The sequence below is a fragment of the Pleurodeles waltl genome, chromosome 6 (genome assembly GCF_031143425.1).
Source record: "Pleurodeles waltl isolate 20211129_DDA chromosome 6, aPleWal1.hap1.20221129, whole genome shotgun sequence".
NCBI lineage: Eukaryota > Metazoa > Chordata > Amphibia > Caudata > Salamandridae > Pleurodeles > Pleurodeles waltl.
In genome coordinates, this window is record NC_090445.1 from 58,338,095 (window position 1) to 58,351,933 (window position 13,839).

Sequence of the window (13,839 nt, forward strand, 5' to 3'; positions counted from 1 at the left end):
CAGCTGCACTTGCGACCACCTGTGTGTAAGATGTACTGTCCTCAGGTGGGGACGGCCTGGCAGGGTACGAGTCTGGGCTGTTGTCCGATACTGGAGCATCGTACAGGTCCCATGCATCGGATCATCTTGACTCATTGTAGTATGAGTCGGGGAGTGCATCAGTGGAGGAGTTGCTACCGGTGATGTGTGCACTGACGGTGGTGGAGACGGTGGTGGAGTTGTTTTCCTTGCTACCTTTGCCTGTGGCTGCTTGTCCCTTTCTTGAAAGGCAAGTCTTCTTTTTATTTTAATTGGGGGAAGAGTGGTTATCTTCCCTGTGTCTTCTTGAATGTGGAGCCTTCTTTGAGTATAGTCTGGCTCTACTGCTTCAAGTTCCTCTCCGAATCTATGCTTTTGCATTTGGGAGGACAATCCTTGTTCCTCTGTATAGGAACCTGTTTTCGGCTCCGAGGCTGGATGTTTCGGAACCGAAACTTTTTCGGACGTCTTTTTAGGCTCCGAAGAAACCTTTTTAATTTTCGGCGTGGTGGTGTCTCGGTGCCGAACTTGTTCGGTGCCGCTGTCCCGGTACCGAAATTTCTCTGAGCCGATGTCTCGGGTCCGAGATTGCTGTGTGGCGGTATCTCGACCGGAGTCGGATGACTTCGACACAAACGTGCCCTTTTTCGGTGCCTTGGATCGGTCACCTAATTTTTGAGGTTAAGCCATGGCCTGTTGGCGGTGGCGTCCCCTGGGCTTTTGTTGACTTCTCGTGAGTCTTATGTTTCGACGTCTTACTCACGGTTTTCGGCATTTCTTCGGCCTTGAGCTCTTCCGAGTCCGACTCGTGGATAGAGAAAGCTTCGTCTTCCTCCTCGAAACGCTCTTGTCCTGTCGGCGTCGACGCCATCTGCAGTCTTCTGGCTCTTCGGTCTCTTAATGTCTTCCTCGACCGAAACGCTCGACAGGCTTTACAAGTATCTTCCTTGTGCTCTGGAGACAAGCACAAGTTACAGACCAGATGCTGATCCGTATACGGATACTTGTTATGGCATTTTGGACAGAAGCGGAATGGGGTCCGTTCCATCAGCCTTGAAGTCACACGTGGCCGGGCCGACCAGGCCCCAACGGGAGATCGAAAAAAACCCGAAGGGCCACCGGAGCTCTTCAAAATTCGGTGTCGATCTGTTGTAACTACCCGATACCGAACGCAAACAATACCGATGTTTTTTCCGAGATTCTAACTATCTTTCCGACCCGAAACACGGAGCGAAAAGGAACACGTCCGAACCCGATGGCGGAAAAAAAACAATCTAAGATGGAGTCGACGCCCATGCGCAATGGAGTCGAAATGGGAGGAGTCCCTCGGTCTCGTGACTCGAAAAGACTTCTTCGAAGAAAAACAACTTGTAACACTCCGAGCCCAACACCAGATGGCGGGATGTGCACAGCATGTGTATCTGCAGCTACACATGCCATCGAACATATAAATATATATAGATATACACACACACACATATATATATATATATGTGTATTTATATACATAGATATGAAAAAACAAGGGTAAAAGGGATGCTATAGTAAGGTGAAAATGTTGCTTCTTTTTGTCTAATGCTGGGCAGTGCTTACTATGTGCCAGATTTGCGGAAATGGCAAATCCGTAAGTACAGTTGTCTCACTTGTTATTACTTTCAGAATTGGCGAATTTATGTACTTGCCAATTGACACAATTAGATCAGAAAGAAAATCACTTTAATTCTATGAAATAATGTGGTTTTATTGCCCAAATATATCTATTGCAAATCAATGAATATTTACTCTGCATGCATTTTAGATTTTGAATAATTTTGCATTTATTACAAGAAGCACAAAAGGCAGTGAGGCATGAACAACTTCCACTGAGTGCAAACTATTTCCTCAGCTTTCCTTTAATACAATATAATTTACTGTACTGCCCTGAACATTTTAACCGAATGAAACTCGTCTTCAAAGTGTGTATTAAGAAATGAAACCCATCTTTAAAGTGTGTACTAGGAATACATCTAGTGCAACAAACCTAGCAGATATCTATAATCTTCCTCATAGTCCCAAAATATTCCTATATTTTAATTTGCTCAGGGTACTCCCATGGAAAACTGTCTATTTTAAAGATTCTCAGAGCAGCACAGTTCTGCGGACCAACCTTCCAACAAGTCAGTGCCTCTCTAAGAACTTGCTTCCGATTACATTATCTGCAATGTATTCTCTTGTTGCTGCTCTTCTTTGCATATCTTCTCTCCATTAGCACTCCGTTTCTAATGCAACCTCTTGCTCTCACATCTCTCTGCTCATTTTCTCTTTCCACAGCTTCCAAACACATCTCTGCCTAGGATCACACTGAGGCCCTTATTTGATTTACAGGCAGTGAAAAGTCAGACGAGTGCTGTCGCACCTGATGCACTGCAACATTGCCGCCGGCTCGATTACGAGCCGGTGTCAATGTTGTGGTGAATTTTCTGCTGGGTCAGCAGGCAGAAACGCTCTTTCCGCTCCCTGGCCCAGCAGGAAACTCATAAAAGGGCCATTGGAAGGAAAACCGAAGTGGTGCATTATGATGGGATACCCCTGAATACTGTGGTACCAGGCCCCTGACACTCCTGAATCTCACAGAACTATTAAGCCTTAGGTTGAATGGGGGGCATTAAGGGTGGGCCACCTACACTGCAGGAGCCTGCTTACACCCCAGCACATAACTTTTCATCATGACCATTTCTCCCTTTACTTGGGCCTTGTCTCACAATCTGATGTTTACTTTTTAATTCCAACAGCTTCTCCTGCAGGGAGGCATGTTGTCCGATGCATTTCAGAGTCTGCTCCACAACAGCATTTTCCTGAGGTTCCTGAGCCTTCAGGTTGTTACACCTACGGATTAGAGAACAATATTTTAGATGATTCTGAACTGTTATTGAATTTATCAACAAATAATTCATCCACACAACAAGTAGTTGCTATTTACCAATAAATCCATCTGTTATCTGCAATGGGCCCTTAGTGGCCAAGTACATGAAATAGAATGGCCATAGCCCTGCACCGTTTTATTGCCACATGCATTATGTCCACACAGAGGATATTATAAGCAAACTTGTTTCACACCACACACACGTCTATTCGTACAACACACACATGGAATAAAAAGATCAATGTTATGGGAGACTGCATAGATTTTAAACAAGGGGGTACAGGGGTACAAGTAAAGCTATGTCTCCAATAACTAAAGATTCAACCACCCCCCAGCCATCAAGTCTCCAGAAAGTCACCTCCAATTAGGGGCGTGGTCTCATCAATCTAAGGTGCATCTTTCGGGGCTCACAAATTTCTACTGAGAAGCAAAACCCAAACTTTGCTGGAAAGACAGCTGTCTGCACTTTGGGAAGACCTTTATCCCAAAAACACCTCCTTCCATTCAAGTGTTTATGTTCTCCATGAGCTCACATGGGGATTCTCTCTGATTCTGACGTATTGTGGAAGCTTTAAAGTAAGTGATACTGGAGCGTAAAAGAGATCTCCTTTGAGGTATTACGTAAATACTGGACAGGAGTGAGTGGCCCATCATGTGTGCTTTTTTTATTATCTATTTGCAGAAATATGCACCTCAACAAAAATGTACATACAGAGGAGGGCAAATGGAATAAATATGATTGATCCTAGTTCATGGTGGGATCAGATGGGTGGTTTCAATGGATGTGCTGTGAGAGACGTAGATTGTACAATCATATCGAAACACAAATAGCAATGTCAAGAAAAAGGCATCGGTGGAGGTCAGACATATATAGTTTTTTAGGACTGGCATTTCCAAGATCTTTTAATATTACAGAAATTATATGTAGAATATACTTACCTAAATGGGCTTTCAGCCAGCTCTTTTCATCCATTGGTCTGTTTGTGTGTTTTTCACATTTTATTTACACCCACTACAGCATACAGCAAGGGGCAGTGGGTCAACCAACATCAGTTTCTGGCCAACTTCACTTTGAGTGACTGCATTTTTGTACTTAATTATTACTCTAGTGTTGCATCTGGTGGTAGAGTCTGATGTCATAGCACAATGCTTTCTACCCGCTCTTGACAGCACATTTCAGCTTTATCTGTTCATACCTCCTGCTAATGATTTTGTAAATGTCTTTTGGAGCTGCCTTTTTTATCTAATTGTTACTATTTCAGAGTATATCAGATTGTGTCCATTTCAATCTGTTCTTTATATAGTAATTCCATTTTTAGAACTCAATTATACGCATTTAACCCTGTACGTGTGTATGTATTGTAATTAAAAACTACAGGTATTCTGGTAAATCAAATTAGTCTGTATGTCCTGCTTGTATGTCTTTTCTAGTTCTAGTATCTATCTATCCATCTATCTTTGCAACAATGTCTAACAATGTATCTATCAATCTGTCTACCTATAACGGTTTATCTACCTATCTCTACACCTGCCTATCTACCCGTCTAGTTGTGAGGTTATTTGAGCATTTACACAGGCACCTTATTTCTGCAATAGGCCTGCAGCTTGTGCCCTTTTAGCTAGCTACATGGCATTTTATTCCTTTTATTATTTTAGCAAAGGTTTCATTTAGTGGAGATGTTTGATTCTTTTTATCGGTTGCCCTTTTGCGCAGAATTTGTTAATCATCTCTTTGAACAACATTTTCATTCTGTGCTCAACTTAAGGCTGAACATGTTAAGTTGATTGGTTAATTCTGGTCTAAAGAGTACATGTTTCCCCTCATTTCATACACAGAAATATATGTGTTGTCACATCAGGGTAATTTCTAAGAACACCAGATGTTTTATTATAAAAACACCTCATTGCCCAGATATTGTAGAGGGGAATTTCCAGCCAGTTTGTCATTGTATGCTGCACGCCGCCGCTGCAGTTTCTGCTGAGTCTTTACGCTTTTCCTGCCTACATGTGGGAGGACTCTCAGTAGACCAACAGACCTCTACTTACAAACACAGGTATGGGGGATGAGCTTCTTTCCGGGGGGCATGGAAGGCGGATTAGGGCTAACACTACTATGCTCTCGTATAAAATATTAGTAGTGCAGGTAGGGATTTTAGAACAGCTATTGTGACAGTATGGTCAAACTTTTCCTATGTTTCACTTTCTTAGTCACCGCTATGCTCTTATTGTGTTTCATTATCCTCATAATCGCAATGCATGCTGTTTTATGTAGAATTCAGTTGATTCAATAAGACTTATTGAACATAGTCCTGCTTCCGCCTGTCTTTGCATGTGTGAAACATATGTAACTGAGAGAAAGGGGTAAGATTTGTTCCACCACAATTTTCCTGGGGTAGTCTGAGTGTCATATGAAGAGCTACTTTAAATCACCTTTACTCTCGGTTACTGGTGAGGTGCTGCTAGCTGGCCGGAAGGGTTAGGTCGACAGATGTCGCACAGTGTGGGCTCAGACTCCACGCTTTGTGGTGCTGCCGCCTAAATCCAGCAGTCTTGTTACCACAGCAGTCTATCTAACAACCAGAGACTATGCAGTCATACATATAATAATACTAGTAGAATATCCCTTTGTGTATAGCAAGCAGTTGTAAACGTACACAAAAGTGTAAGTTTATCTTTGTGAATCAGGCCCTCAGTCTGCTTTGGTCTATGGCTAAACTTTACATGGTCCCAGGATATGGCTATTCGTGGATGGGAAGCCTTTTTTCCCTTTTTCTTTTAACACAAGAGGAAACTTGCCCTTAGAAAACTCTGCCAGTATATCTGTTTTCTCACCTTTCTCCATCCTCTCAAAGCATTGCTATTTAAAGCAACTCTAGGACATAATACGACACATTTGAATTACAGCAATGGACTGAATTACTCTTTTAATGATTGTTACAAAAAATGGGAGATAATACACAAGACAAAGCAAAGTGTTTATTTTGGACTACAGAATAGCAAGAGCACTTACCTGATCAAGATGCTTTGCACATTCTATGGAGAAAATAGGAAAGGGGACAAGTTAACTATTTATTAAACCTGCTTCTGAATGTTCATTTCACCTAAAGACAAACACTGAGCTGTTAGTGTAGGATAATGAGGCTTCTTGATACCAGGCCTAAGATTATGTTTTGTGTCAGTGCATTACCTCCTCCATATGCTGAGACATAACATTGATTTGAGAGTGTAAGATCGCCCCACATATCTAACCTTTTTGATTTGACATTTGATCTTATTAACACTTATGCTATTAATGAAAAATTCTTCCTCCTAGGTATCTTTTATTTTCTTACATTTGTTAATCTAGTATAGAAGCTTTGCACCCTAATATGCTGGGGGTTTTAGTAGGAAATGTCCCAATTTTAGCATCGTACATCCTTTCTCTGACCAACTCTGTACCTGGAATTTCTTAATTATCTTTTTACTGAGCATAATATATTTTCTAATTGCCCTCAAATTGATGCACATGTAATTGAGAAGTGCTGGGAAGGAGGTGCAAAAGACGTGCAGGAGTAGATTGCACTGAGAAGCAGCTTTCTCACACCCCTGTAAAATTGCAGCTAATTCATTACACAGCTTAAGCCACCTTACGAATGATAAAATTAGATATTTTGCTGCTCTGCTGCCTGTCAGTGTCCTCATTGTCATTAACAATACCATCTACATTGCCTCAAAAACCAAAAACGAGATCCAGAGTCTCTTAATGTAGACCTTTCGAGAGATGATTCATAAGGGTCACAGAGGGGATGGAATGTGACAGGAGGGATCAAATAATGCCAGCTCCTGCACAAGGCTCCCTGTGAATCAACCCGGATTACCCTTGGACAAGCCAGGAGTGGTCACCAGAAGAAAAACATGAGTAAGGGAGTCTGCACTGCAGAAGACTAAATTCATCACAAAACAGTTTCCACCCGCTACTCAATATTTCAGTTTCCCTTGTGAGCCTCTTGCCCTTATCCACTTGTGTAACAGTTTCTATGTATCTCCATTCATCATGTTGCAAGTGTTTCAGCTCGTCATGAAGTGCTACCACCATTCATGTCACTAATGGGTTGGCCTGGCTCTTTTCCACACTCACCTTCAGCTCATCATCCAGGAGTGGTGATGCTTAGCTCTTCCAGCCTTCACTTCAGGGATAACAACATCTGGACCTCCCGCTCATTAGCCAGGGGCGTCCCCACACAGCTCACCCAAGCTTCCACCAGTACGTTTATTGGTGCCGGGACTGCATACGTTTTCAAGGTATGTCTTGATGATTTCTGCTTCTTATTTGTTTTTGAATTCAGAAAGTGTCCATGTTAGCCTTGCCACCCCCTGGGCAGGGCTCACTCATTTGTCAATATAGTTGCCCTTCCCAATTGATATAAGAACACCTTCGCCAGCTTCACCGGTTAACATGGTTCTCCAGATTGGATGGTTAGTGCCGCTACTGAGTCCCTAGAATGGATTTTGTTTGCCAGAGTGTGCACGCAGAGAAGACTATGTTCAAATGATTGTCAGTTTTACCGGAGAAGGAGGTGATCCATCAGGACTTAAAACCTCAGTGGATCATGTTTTGATCGAATTTCAAGTTGTGACCCACCCACCACACTTCAAATCAGCAGAATTTTATTGAGCCTAAAACTTGTGTTATGATGTAAGTTTTGAGGAGAGCACAGGACCACAGCCAGGTCTCCCTATGGACCAACAATACATTTGCCAGGAATACCAATCAATACAATTGGTCACAGTTGTATAGTTTAAGTGCAAGTTGCAAGCCTCTGTTTTTCTTCAATAGGGTGAACTACCAAGAAGAAGCCTCAACAGTCAAATGTTCCATTGAATCCAAATTGATAGCATGCAGGTCCAGGAGACCCTCACATGTTGTTAGCAGTGTAGGGAGTCTACATTATCTTTTTGGGATGATGTAGGGTGTAAAGTAGAACTGGTAATGTGTCTCTCTTCAACAAGACTGATAGGCCTACAGTTCCTGGTTGACCTGTATCCAGCTTTGATGGGAAGCAGTGACCAGGGCTGTAACTTGGAATGGGATTAACTTTAAGGACAATGGAAAAGCAACACACACAACCCATCAGTTAATCAAGCTTCATGGATTAAAAGATTTTTTTAACTCAATGCATCTTTGGATACCCCTGGGTTTCTTTCAGATATTTCCCTTCACCTATCTGGGTTTTGTGTGGCATATTTGACAAGCATGAAAAGCCAAAGAACTTAAAGAGTATGTGGTAATAACTTATGCACAATTTTGCTTCCCCTCAATCACTAGGAAATCCTTATGATTGTAATTTATCAATGTGTAGACAGTCCAGTCAAATTGAAGTTGCATGAAGTTGTTATGTGTTTCTGAAACCACTGGAAAATATTCCAGCCTTAAAGAAGTCTGTGCTTGATGGAATGATAAATCATCGATTTAATCATATTTCATGGCTACCTATTCTGTTAACTGTTCCTGCAGTACACCCATACAATACTTGCTTCAGAAATCACCTACTTTTTGGTACTGGCTAATTGTCCCTTTGGGATGGGGAGCTCTGGTGGCCAAACTACTCCAAAAGCACAAGCTTTCCATCAAGGTCTGGAATAGGAATCAGAGAATCTAAGCACCCTGAGCAGCAGAACTACCCAATACATTGATTGATGATTCTGCTGGGACTTGCCCATCATTGACAATTACCAAAAAGATCCACTCTCAAGGTTTAGCAAGAACACTATGGAATAAACAATGCTACCCTAACATCCCAGCTCATTAAATGTTGTAAAATGGACAAAAGCACACCTTTCATGATGGAGACATTGCATTAGTCCAATGGCCAATCCAGAGCAACTTGCTAGTCTTGAAAAAATGAACTGCTGTTTATAGCAGACAAGGACCCTATGTGAGGCCAGGCAGTGAATTACCAGACAATCAATAGATGGATTGTTTTTAGCTGATGTACACATACAGGAATGTGACTTTTGCACACTGTGGGTTGGGTATTTGTTCATGACTGAGATGTTCAAATATTTAATGAATATAAACAAATACATTGCTGGGGTGTTGGGCTAGGGATGTCAGATTCTGACTAAATACTGTGCAAACTTGATCTTGCACATTTGACTACATATTTTCAAAGGAAGATTGATACATGCTTCTTGGGTGACAATGACATAACTTACTTCAAAGGAATAATGTGCTAGTGGCTGGGGCTGTAGATGAATGATTTTCTTACTTTTTCAGAACCAAACTAATCTGCATGAGACTGGCATGTATAAAAGTTTGGATGGGTTTTGTTGAAGATTCATTCAAACAGGATAGTGTCAATGATCAACTGCATGGTAAAGCTATGATAGAAAAGGTTATCGGCTAAACCTAACAATATCACACAAGAGTCCAGCCTTTCACCTTAATTTTTAAGTGCTCAGGATTCCGGAATATCACCTGTCCTGCGCTGATAAAATGTTTGCAAAAATATAGAGTCTGGGGTGACTGTTGATGTCAGAATCTAAGTAAGAGAAGGAAGAGTAGAGGCTTTGACATGTTTGCAATCATCTCTGCAATGTTTGTTTGTTAATGATTTTATGAAATCCGGGCTCGATGAAGAGTACTGAACTCGTTAATGAGCTCTAAAGAGCAAGGATTAGACAGAGATCACATCACCTCCTGTAAAAGGTTTCTCAAAGTCAGGTTCAAACAGTATGGAGAGGCTAGAGTACTGAGTGGTAGGTCTGGAAACATGTTAGGTTGTCTTCACTTATGATGGTCAAGTAACTGAGAAACAGAAGCCATCGAAACCATATGGGAGTCATTTCAATTTATTCAGTTTGTAAGTGAATAATTGTTTGGTGCCATGGAATATGCATATTTTTCCACCCAGGAGCATTTTACAACAAATACAATAAAGAGATCAATAGTTGTACTTGGCCACGATATCATATTGTATGTTCTCTGGACTAGACAGACCGTAACCTTCACAACTGATACTTTGTGGGCTTTAAAAAGAGAAATTATGTCAACCGTACGCAGGTCTCTCACTGAAATGTTTATGGTAACTTTCAGGATCAAAGGAGTCCTAAAGATGGCCATTTTAGCCAAATTTAACCACAGGAGGAGAACAACATCTCAGCTGTAACTTATTTTTCTTGGAGCTCGAATGATATGGATTTACAGTAGGTCAAATTAACAAGGGCGACCAAGAAGACTATTAAAAGAAGGTCTGATCACTACAAGCAGGATTTGTATCAAGTAAGGAGAATTGTCTAAGGGACACCATTGTCAGGCAGGTGGCTGATGGGTAAAATGAATTTTGCTAGTTCAAGTACATGTAACAAACCTTTAAGTCCCTCAAACATGGACAGCTTGTAATGTCAAGTCACAAAGGTTGATGGGAGGACTCCTTACAATACATCTAACCACTTGAAATTACCCATGTTAGCATTCCAACCCATCATTCTTTTGCTCACCATACCACATCAGCTTGGAGCCAATCATATGCAAATCAGTCTTGACCCTATTCCAGTAGGCACAGTCCAAATCCTGCCAGGCCAGCTCCTCCCTGAACTGAAACACAAGCAATCCAATAAGGGTTTTGCCCTCACCAGGCTTGTTGGAAAGGTGTTCTTTGGTTCCAATGGCACAGGTATAATTTGACCCACGTCTGGGAATATCCTTGCCACTTAGGGCGAAAAATCAAAAATACAAAAGATGATGGTATAAATGCTTGCAATAAATCTAACCACTGGCAGTCACTTGGGGTAACCATATGCAAATCAGTCTTGACTCCACTCCAGTACTTCAATATTCCAGCCAAACTGAATGTGCCAAAATGCTGTGAACTAACACTCGATTTCCTGCAGGAAGAACTGCAAACTGTACCCACAGTTTTCAGTTCTCACTAGGACGACTGAACAAGTGGTCTAGCACTGTCAGGGGACCACAAATGTGATTACTTTAAAGGGAATAGTATTGAGTGATTATATCACATGACCACTGAGAGCCCTGCTGATGCATAGTCCTAAGCTAAAGGTCTTGTGTATGGTGCGTGTCAGCTGGAATGCAAGGAGATATAAAACAACTGAAAACCTGTTTATGCAGCTCTACCCCAGTGGCCGCTTTGTCTAAACCAGGAGACCATTATGGAATCATGGTTTTCATAGTGTTTCACTGTTTTACAGTTCCAATATGGTCAATACAGGGCTTCTAAATATGGGGCCCATGCTGGAACTTTAAGACAATAGACTATTTACAATTCTTATGCAAAGATGAGCACCCACTGCTATGTAAAGTTTTATTATCACAAGCATATGCCCGCAATGTTTAGACAGTAGCTTGTTTCTTTTTCTTCAACGTGCATCCTTTTAACTTCTTTATCAGTCTCCAATACCACTGATATTAAATTTGTACCAGACTCCTGAGGGGTGATTGCTCCTCTTATTCTATAGAATTCTAAAAGCCTCTCACCTTTAGTAGCTGCACATCCGGCTGCTGACACTGCCCATCTATCTCTGTGATCAGATCACGGTGAGTGGATTGCTGCTTCTCCAGTTCAGTCAGTTTCCCCCTAATCTTTCTCATAATCTCCTCATGCTCCTCCTTCAATTTGCAAAGAAGTTGCTCTTTTTCCTTCTCCAGAAACTGATTCAGAAGCTCAAAGGTGTTCACAATCTTCTCAGTCTGGTTTCTAAATTTCCCCTTGAAAAGATAAAAATAATCTAAAAATACATATTTTTATTATACTACAGCAACAAGTAATCACATTTTCCGTACGTCACCTACCACCATTATCTTGTGATGGATGTCATACATAGGGGTGTGGAATATCTATAACCCTACATTACCACCGAATTAATCTGCAAAAGAGTTTTGTCTGTCCCGAAGGCAAGGTTTATATCAATATGTGACCATATTATACATGAGATGCTGAAACTCATATTTATGATTAATTAATGCAAAATCTCCACGATTAAGGTGGGACTTCTAAGAAAATGCTGTGAGCTCAGCTTTTATTACTGACAGTGTTTCTAGTATAAAAATGTGTAGAGATAAAATGTTTACTATTGCAGCTATTTATAATGCTCCTAAAATGGTTCCAGAATACATTCATGAGAATGAAAGCATGATTAGAAAGTTAAATCTACCCAGAAAACTGGTACTTGAAAAAAAATATTTTGCTGATGTTCACCTTTCAGTACCATTTCACTGAGGCATTATTTAATGACACCTGTTTAATGCATACCAGTGTTTATAAAGAAAATAATTACTTGTGAATCAATGTAAATCCATTATGAGCAACACTGTCAGCAATAAGAAAATAAATTGAGCAATGGAGTCTTAAGGAAGTCGCAGAAATTCACACACAGGAATATGTCCTTGCATTGGTGCAGATTTTTGACTTTTAAGAATTCATAAGAGTTTACAAAAAGAAGTCTGGAACTTATTTTCCTGGCAAAGTTTTGCAAATTCCATTATTGCATGACCAAATATATTCACATATGTTTGTTTGTTCACCATTCTGCTGAGAGATCATAAATTCACCCACTCTACAATCCTTGAACTACAGAGTAGTTGCCAACTCCCAGCCTCTCTATAAAGAGTTGCAGAAAGATGGCAAAATCAGAGCCTTGCTAGAATCCAAACCCAATAAAATATGAAACCTAGCATAATCAAATAGGCTATTATCATGGGCGTGATATTATGTGTATGCTGCCATAACGTGTAACTTACTGCATGGTATCAAAAGGTACACATAGATTTTTTAGCACAAGGTGATTTCTGGAGCACCCTGTCCCTTGAACAAGTAGATATTATGTGAAATTCCTCAACCCTTCCTTATGCCTGAGGATATGGAACGTCCACTTGCAGTTCTCCCTATGAGATTAACACAACCAAAGTGACCTGTTTTGTAAATATTACACATGCCCACACAAACCCATATCACTTACAAGTAACCAAGAAGGACAAAGCGATGTTGTGGAAGTTCCCTGTAATAAACTGGTTGAGGAGGGTGGAAACCTGCTCAAGCGGCAACCGCAATCCTGGTCAGGATGACGTCACAAGCAAACCCCAAATTAACCTGTACCTTAGCCTCTGGTAGCCTGGCACAAAAGCAGTCAAAGTTAACTTAGAGGCAATGTGTAAGTACTTATGCAGCACTGAAAACAGCAATAAAATGGAACACACAATAAGAAACATCCCACCCCAATTTAGACAAATAGAGTAAAATGTAATAAACAATTTAAGAACAAAATTACAAAAATCCAATCAGTAGCAACTGGGATATGCAAATTTAAGGATTTAAGTTAGCTTTTTGGCACTATTTTCAAATAGTCAACCGTGGTCTGGTCGTGCTAGACAGGGATAAAGTCACCAGTTTAGGCCAACCACAATGGAGTGGGGGCTAGCTACAGAGACCCATTAAGGCCCACTGAGTAAAAGTACATTAAATCAATGGTTGTGAAGCGATGTGGAATCTGGCGATGAGGATGCATCGTGAAACGGTGATTCCAAGGAGCTGCAAAACTGAAATGCAAGGTCTGGAATCATTCTTGAGGATGCCGTGAATGAAGGGCTTGGGATGCGAAGTCCTGCATCATATATGGTGCTATCCATGAGAGGATTGCGATGCAAAAACTTGTGTCAAGGATGCGTTGTGCAGCAGTGGTTCCTGAGGGATGTGGGTGATAATGCAAAGTACTGTGCTAATGACGGGCCACACATCGGTCCCAATGTGGAGTTTGGAGAGGTGATGCATTGCACAGAGGCTCCGATGCGGAGTTCGGGTGAGGCGATGCATCAACCTGCAGCATCAACCAGTTGGGCTGGCAGAGCACTTTTCAGGCCCACTTCCAAGGGTCCAGGACTGGAGTGGCACCACTTGGGAGAGCAGGACTCGCAGCTGGCAGAG

General features: G+C 41.3%; 1 protein-coding gene across 3 annotated transcripts in view; it reads right to left on the bottom strand.

Moving 5' to 3' along the window:
• Positions 1-13,839, bottom strand: part of LOC138299194 (E3 ubiquitin-protein ligase TRIM39-like) — a 261,551-nt gene that overhangs the window by 47,470 nt on the left and 200,242 nt on the right. For all 3 annotated transcript variants that reach the window (XM_069237292.1, XM_069237294.1, XM_069237293.1), the window contains 3 exons: positions 11,397-11,627; positions 5,931-5,953; positions 2,774-2,883 (listed from right to left, as the gene is read on the bottom strand). In XM_069237292.1, coding sequence (XP_069093393.1) covers positions 2,774-2,883; positions 5,931-5,953; positions 11,397-11,627 — 364 coding nt within the window. The remainder of the gene's footprint in view (positions 1-2,773; positions 2,884-5,930; positions 5,954-11,396; positions 11,628-13,839) is intronic.